At 35.2% G+C, this 8275-nt stretch overlaps 1 protein-coding gene and 1 pseudogene across 1 annotated transcript; both read right to left on the bottom strand.

The window, feature by feature from the left end:
* Window positions 1–371: 371 nt before the first annotated feature.
* On the bottom strand, window positions 372–1042 carry LOC143613324 (heavy metal-associated isoprenylated plant protein 21-like). Its single transcript, XM_077087063.1, has 2 exons — window positions 834–1042; window positions 372–742 (listed from the first exon to the last, which is right to left on the bottom strand). The coding sequence occupies exons 1-2, from the start codon at window positions 979–981 to the stop codon at window positions 450–452; spliced, it is 441 nt and encodes a 146-aa protein (XP_076943178.1). The 5' UTR covers window positions 982–1042; the 3' UTR covers window positions 372–449.
* Window positions 1043–3391: 2349 nt separating this feature from the next.
* Window positions 3392–3817, bottom strand: LOC143613180 (putative mitochondrial protein AtMg00240 pseudogene; annotated as a pseudogene).
* Between the last annotated feature and the right edge of the window lie 4458 nt (window positions 3818–8275).

Genomic DNA, 8275 nt, shown 5'->3' with positions numbered 1-8275 from the left:
GTCAGTACATGGAAGTTGGAAAGCCTACTAAATATATATGATTTTAAATATAATCTCCAAAGTTTAAACCTAACCCGGTTCTAGCGGTTCAATTACTGGAACCGTTGGTTCTAACCGAAACCGAACCGGGAACCGTTTTCACCCAAATTTAAGAACCGAAACCGAGCCTAAAATATAATAATACGGTTCGGTTCTAGCGGTTCCGAACCGTGAATCGCTCACCCCTACCTAATGATAGTAACATACAAATACAATAAATTACCAAATATCCATCATATTCAGTTACACGAGCCTCGCCAGAAAAAATAATTTTTCTTCATTACTAGACGTGACAAATTGTATCTAAAAGTATAATTTTTCACATCATAGTACTCACGTACAAGTCAAAACAAAAGAGCAAACAATTAATCAAGCAAAGAGATAGCATAAGCTTCTAAATATATAGTATGTCACATGATTGAACATGCATTAGGGTTATCGTCACTAAAGAGGTACGTCATCCGCTCATCAGTCGCATTCGGGGCTGAGACTGCCTGAACAACGTTCTTGACATAACCGGCAGGAGCCCTTTTGTCATACGCTTGATTCACGTAAGGATAACTGACCAAATTATAAGGTATGTATGGCCAGAATTCAGCTCTTTTGCCTGTGCTCTTTACCCTTTTTAACACCTGGTTTGGATCCACATAACCACTAACTGTTACCCGACTTTGCTTTCGGTTAACCTCCACTGTCTTTACACCTTATGAACACACCAAACCAAATATATACAAATTAATTAATATTGTTAGATTAGATGGAGAAAAGATGAGTATGTGTATATGTGTACGTACCTTTCATGTGCTTAACTGAATTCTTGACTCTTCTTTCACATCCATCACAATCCATTTTGACTTTGATTTCAACTGTCTGCATTGGTTTTCTTCTGCTTCTGGTGCTTGTGACTACACAAAAGTTGGAGAGGTAATCAAGGGCACCCATCAACTCTTTTGCTATTGGCTTCACTTTGCAGAAAGAAGATGTTGAGAGAGAGAGAGGTGAGAGTTGTGGTATATATATATATAATTTATAAATGCTAATTAACCATTACTTGGATATATTGGACAATGGAAATGTAAATATATGTGGTTCTAGACCCTTTCAGGCACACTAGAATGAGAATAAACATGATTCTGAATTTCATTTTAAAGTATATAAGATGCTAGAAGGAAGTACGCTAGATGTGTTCGAACAAATAAAAGAGAAACGCAAGGCATACTTTGTAACGTTTCTATAGGATTTTATTACGTTGCACAAAAGGTTTTTCTTATCCCCTAATTTTGAATGATAGCATATAAATTAATTAGAAGATTTGATTTAAGAGAATATAACATGTTCTTTTAACGGCTTAAATTACACAATTTGTTTTTGAGCCTCAAACATTTTGTAAGTAAGTTAAGTTTAATAAAGACCAATGTACAAAAGTTTGATTATTAAAATCCAATAAGTCAAGTATATATATATATACAAAGAGAGGTTGGCTTATAAGAAAACTAAAATTATCTCTTTTACAGGATGGCAATTCTTGAAGAATTTGAAAGGGTGAAAATCGGTCCACACGCAGCAACCAAACTTTTACTTAGTTTAATCACAACAAAAGTTGTAAAGTACTATTCTGTTTGCTTTCATTTTCTACAGATGTACATGGCCTTTTCTTATTAATTTGGAAAATAAATTATATTTATATCTGTGATCCACTATTAAGGTCATGTTATGAAAAAAAGAAGAATTTTGATATCATATTATTACATATAATAATAATTTAAAGGTTTAGTGTCGCCGACTCTTGATGGTCCATGGGGCACCAATCCCATGCGGCCACTTAGATGGGTGTTTTTTTAAGTTTTGGTTCGTTACTAAACAAAAATGAAATGTCGATTGTTGTTTTGATTTTGTTCTGGTATTGTAACGAATGTGAAATAAACCGACAGAATTTGCATAGACTACGTTTTGTTTTAGTTCCAGTACCGTAACAAACGTAACAAAACCAACTGAGTGCCGATTTTTTTAGTTATGGTACTGTAAAACGAACGTGACAAAAACCAACCAAATTTGCTTAGACTTCGGGTTTTACCGACCACTCCACACCGTTGCCCACCTCAATTTTATAATTTTTTGTTTTAGTTCCGGTATAATAACACAAGTAACCAAAACTGACCAAATTCTCTTCAACTTACTATCTCAACGCTTGAGTTTTACCATCGTCCGGGTTTTACCGACCTGCCCGGCGCAACGCGCGGGATAAAAACACTAGTTTTTATGCAATTTTCAACTTAAGTAAATCTATTTAAGAGAAGATCATGGTACAATATCTGTTTACTAGTAGTTTTGTATAAAAGAAATTGATTTTAAAAGGAAATATTCAAAACGTATTCCTTTTGAAAAGAAATTATTAAAGCGCTCTTGTTAAAGAATTGCCTTTCTTTTGCCACATATATATATTCATCTCTCTTAGTCTTTTGAAAATTTGGTTCAAATGAAAAAAGGTCCTGGAGATAAAGATAGATTGGCCGACTGTAAAGAAGGAGATAATTTAGGTGAGTCGATACAAAGAAGAATTCGAGAGTTAAGTTTAGTTTATTGGTTTGTGTGTATCAAGTATGGGCTAAGATAAGTGTTTGTTTTATTTAATAAGATTATCTAGTTGTCTAAAGTTATAGGTATTAGACTTTGTGTTGTCGTTGAAGTCTCATTCAAGATTCATTCTGTAATATTTTGTCATGCAATGCTCACTGAATGTTGATCGACATCCGTTGAAGTCCCTATTAAAACCACCTGTCTTGTTTTTTTAGAGAAAAGAGATGTGAAAAATGATTCATTTTTTTATTACCTAACTCAGACAATTACAAAATATTATATACAAAAAAATTAACTAACCTGCTAACTAACTCAAACTAAATACATAACAGATTAAAATACACTAACTACTTATGGCAAGGGTAATTTTGTCAACACCCCCCCCCCCCCCCCCCTCCTTCTCAAGCTGGAGGTTGTAAAACACCCAACTTGGAAAGTATATGATGATGTTTGGGCGAGAAAGACTCTTTGTTAATATGTCAACAAGCTGATCGGTTGAAGGAGTATGCATTAACGAAATCAGTCCATCTTGTAGTTTCTCACGAACAAAATGACAATCAAGTTCGATATGCTTAGTACGCTCATGAGATACCGGGTTTTTGGTGATACGAATCGCTGCTTGGCTATCACACTTTACAGGTATAGGTGAAACTTGTGGGACTTGAAAATCATGTAGCAAGCGTGTGAGCCATGTTAATTCAGCTGTAACTCTTCGAAGAGACCTGTACTCTGCTTTTGCAGAACTAAGGGAGATGGTAGTTTGTTTCTTGGATTTTCAAGAGATTGGACTACAACCTAGAGATATGTAATAGCCACTAACAGATCGTTGAGTATTTGGACAAGAAGCCCAGTCAGAATCACGAAAAGCTGTGAGATCAAACTTGGCAGTATCATTAAAAAATAACCCTTGAGAATATGTACCATGGACATAAGCCAAAGTGTGTAAAGCAGCATCCCAGTGTGGCAAACGAGGATCTTGCATAAATTGTCTTAGAAACTGGACTGCAAAAGATAAATCAGGTCTTGTATGAGTTAGATAATTCAGTTTTCCCACAAGACGTCTGTACTTCAGAGGATCATAAAAGGGCATCCCATCAATAGTTTTAAGCTGTAAATTTAGAGGCAATGGACAAGAAACTGAAGTAGCAGTGACAGGGAGAAATTCAGATATCATATCTTTTGCAAATTTTCTTTGAGTCATACTAAGACCATGTGAATATTGTAACACCTCAATACCAAGAAAATAATTGATAAGTCCCAAATCCTTGATTTTAAATGTTGAATCAAGAAAAGACTTCAAATTACTAATCTCTTCAGAATCTTAACCAATAAGCAAGATATCGTCAACGTAAGCAGCCACATACACCACCGATTTTCCCATAGTTTTGAAAAATAGAGAATAATCGTTGGAAGACTGAACATAACCTCTTGATTTAAGGGCATCAGATAACTTGGCATACCATTGGTGAGATGCTTGTTTGAGACCATAAAGTGACTTTTTAAGACGGGGGAATTGAGAAGAGGAAATATTCATACCCGGGGGAGGTTGCATATAGATTTCTTCATCAAGATCCCCATGGGGAAACGCATGATTCACATCCAATTGACAAAGTTGCCATTTCATTTTTGTTGCAACTGCAATAAGACTATGGATTGTAATCATTTTAATAACATGGGAAAAAGTTTTTGTATAGTCAATGCCGACTTTTTGAGTATCACCACGAACTAGAAATCGAGCTTTACATCATTCTACTGTTCCATCAGCATGATATTTCACTTTGTTAACCCATTTACATTTAATAGGTTTCTTACCATGAGGAAGATCAACTATATGCCAAGTACGATTACCTTCTAAAGCCTGAAATTCTTTAAGCATTGCTTCCTGCCAAGAAAGATGTTTGGAAGCTTCTGTGTAAGAACTTGGTTCATGAATCGTATCAAGTGCATGAACAAGTTGTTGACTTTGTAATGGCACTTCATGAAAAGGGATATAAATAGTGGAGAAACAGAAATTAGTAAGCGTATGAGAGCAAGAGGAAGGCTGATTTTGAGAATCAGTAGAAGCAGTGGATATATGATTGCACACATAATCTTCCAAATACGATGGAGGATGAGTAGATCTTGAGGATCGTCGAACATGAGGATGAAAATGAGGAATAAGTTGATCAGAAGAAGAAATAGAATGAAAAGTATTGGTAGAAGTTGGATTATGAGAATGAGAAATAAGAGAAGATGTGGAAGATGAAGAAAGATCAGAAGAGAGAGGAGAGGAAAGATCATCAAACAAATGATCAATAGGAGGAAATATGTAAGATGGATCAATATGTTTAAGAGATGGAAAGTGAGTTTAAAAAAAATCATATCTCTTGAGACAAAAACAGAACAAGTATGAAGATTATAAAGTTTGTATCCCTTTTTGCCAATGGGATAATCGATAAAAAGACATGAGATACCACGGGGTTGAAACTTGTTTCTTCCTTGTTTAAGTGTGGAAGTATAACATAAACAAGAAAAACATTTCAAATGCTTATAAGATGGTTGTTTACCGGTTAATGCCTCATAAGGAGTTTTCCCATCTAAAAGTTCAGTGGGAAACAAATTAATAAGACGACTAGTTGTGAGAATACAATCTCCCCAAAAATTGAGTGGAAGATTGGATTGAAATAGCAAAGCATGGGCTGTTTCTAGTAAGTGTTTATGTTTCCTCTCAACAATTCCGTTTTGTTGAGGAACACCAACACAACTTGTTTGGTGAATTATGCCTTTACTTAAATATATTCATCTTGTTTTGTACCAGAATCCAATTCAAAAGCATATCGGATCGTATGCATTTAACTTTGGTATTGAATTGAGTATTAACCATTTCTATGAACCCTTGAAGGAAAATAAAAGCATTACTTTTGGTAGATAAAAGATGGGTCCAAGTGGTATGACTAAAATCATCCACAATTGTCATAAAAAAATAGTTGAAACCATTATACGTAGATGTGCAATATGGTCCCCATATGTCAATATGAATAAGCTCAAAAACATGAGTAGTAGATCTGTTACTAATAGGAAAAGGAAGGCGATGTTGCCTTCCTTTTGAGCAAATATCACAAGGTGTAATTGGATCCATATGTGAATGAGAACAAAGATTTAATTGCTTCAATTTGTACAATGGTAAATGCCCAAGTATATGGTGCCAAATCTTGTTATTAACAACAGTGTTACAAGATGATTTAGTAAAGAAAAAAAGAATTATTCGATGTAGACAGAAATGAAGCCATGGTTGCTTTCAACAGATACAACCCCTGAAGCAAATTACCAAGAGGCTTCTTCATGGAAGGGGCCTGCAATATACATGATTTTTCAGTATACTAAATAATTCCAATAGAATCATTGCACAATCTAGGAACAGAGAGAAGATTGTGTTTAAATTGAGGAACATGAAGGACATGAAGAAGTGTAAGATTGGGATTGATATGAACTGAACCAAATTTATGGACAGAGATGGCTTGTCCATTAGGAAGTCCAATGAATATTGGATTTGAAAGAATTTGAACATTGGACAAAAGATTGTCATCATAACACATATGATCACTAGCACCGGTAACAATAATCTAATTTGTGATTAAAGATGTACATGAACAAGCCATAATACCTGAAAAGTTAGCATGACTGATGTTTGTGGAATTGAATGGATTATTTTCGCTGGTCCCTTTGTCCAAACAGACCTTCTACAAGAGATTCATCAAGCCATTGTATTGTTCTTGAGATATACCAGTATTTGATTGTGAAATATTTGAGTTAATAGCCTGATCAATGTTATCCTCATCAACAACAACATTTCCAACAAACCTCTTAACCTTCGTGAATATTGAAATCTTTAGGAAATCCAACAAGATGATAGCATTTGTTAACAATGGTGGCCACTCTTTTTGCAATGTGAACATGTAAGATACTTCTTGTTATCAAATCTGCCATTTGAAGCTTGACTTGCAACATTCATCGCAACAGACTCAGAATCAAAAGGATTAGTGGAATGGATCTCCCTTTGATTCTCATCTTGAATGAGAAGAGCATATGCTTGATTAATTGAGGGAATTGGTTCCATCATAAGAATGTTTCCCCTCACATTATCATAACTAGGGTTAAGTCCCATAAGAAATTGAACTAATCTTTGATCCTCTTCTCGTTTAGCAAGAAGATGAGATGTTCCACATGAACATTGAGAAATTAAGGTCAAAGCATTTAACTCATCCCAATTGGACTTGATTTTAGTGAAATAGGTAGCAATATCGTTTGTACCTTGAGAAATTTGACATAAATTTTTCTGAAACTGATACAATTTTGCACCATTAGCTTGACCATACCTATCATTTAGTTAATTCCAAAGTCGTTGTGCAGTTTCTGTGTACAAGACACTTTCACTAATTTCTCTGAATAATGTGTTGAGAATCCAAAAAATCACCATATCTTTGCATCGTTGCCATAAAGCAAGAGACGAATCTGCAGGTTTGGAAATCGTTCCGTTAATAAACCCTAATTTGTTCTTCGCCGATAGGGCAATTGTTATCGCACGCTTCCACACTCGAAAACCATATCCATCAAACGATTTGGATACGAGAATCAAACCAGGGTGATCGGATGGATGCAAATACAATGGATTTGAAGAATCAAAAGATGTATTATTGACGTTTGAACTTGAATCAGACATGGCGGATTGAAAAATGATTGAAGATTATGGAAGAATTAAGAGAAAAGATGAACAAACTGAAAGGAATCTAAAGGAAACAAATGATTCTGATGATTGAGACAAAAAAAAAATGAACAGAAAATGATGATCGGAGCTTAAGATTGCTCTAATACCATCTTGTTTTTGAGAGAAAAGAGATGTGAAAAATGATTCATTTTTTTATTATCTAACTCAGCCAATTACAAAGTATTATATACAAAGAAAAATTAACTAACCTGCTGTAACACCCCGCAACCGCAGCGGAAACGTAAACGGGATGCGACAGACACCTCTGATATCAACCACATTGTTTATAAAGAAAACTGAATGCATTAATATACTTCAAAATTACATTATCTCGTATTTCATTACCGTCTAGGTGATACACACATCATACCATACGATACATAATTCTATCTGTCATAATGTATCCTAACATCCCGCACGCAAATCTTACACACATCAAACACTTAGCACGTAAGCAATCAGTTCATCTTAATTGTACCTGAAAAGCATGTGAGAAAACGGGTCAACTACGAATAGTTGGTGAGTTTCACTAAGTTAAGTAAACGATGACAAATCATTATAATAATCATATATTAGCGATGTAATTATGCTGAGCCCCCAAGTGCAACCTCTGTTAACCCAGAGACACATCCCATAACCCCTGGGGACACTGTTAACCCAGAAACACATTTAATAACCTCTGGGGACACTGTTAACCCAGAAACACATTTAATATCCTCTGGGGACACTGTTAACCCAGAAACACATTTAATACCCTCTGGGGACACTGTTAACCCAGAAACCCATTTAATAACCTCTGGGGACATTGTTAACCCAGAAACACATTTAATATCCTCTGGGGACACTGTTAACCCAGAAACCCATTTAATATCCTCTAGGGACACTGTTAACCCAGAAACACTGTTGCGGGACCTT

Source organism: Bidens hawaiensis, unplaced genomic scaffold (genome assembly GCF_021521415.1).
Source record: "Bidens hawaiensis isolate Kalapana, Puna unplaced genomic scaffold, B.hawaiensis_p1.1 tig00002265_1, whole genome shotgun sequence".
NCBI classification, from domain to species: domain Eukaryota; kingdom Viridiplantae; phylum Streptophyta; class Magnoliopsida; order Asterales; family Asteraceae; genus Bidens; species Bidens hawaiensis.
Note: the sequence above shows the minus strand (reverse complement) of the source record. Positions and strands in the feature narration are given on the sequence as shown.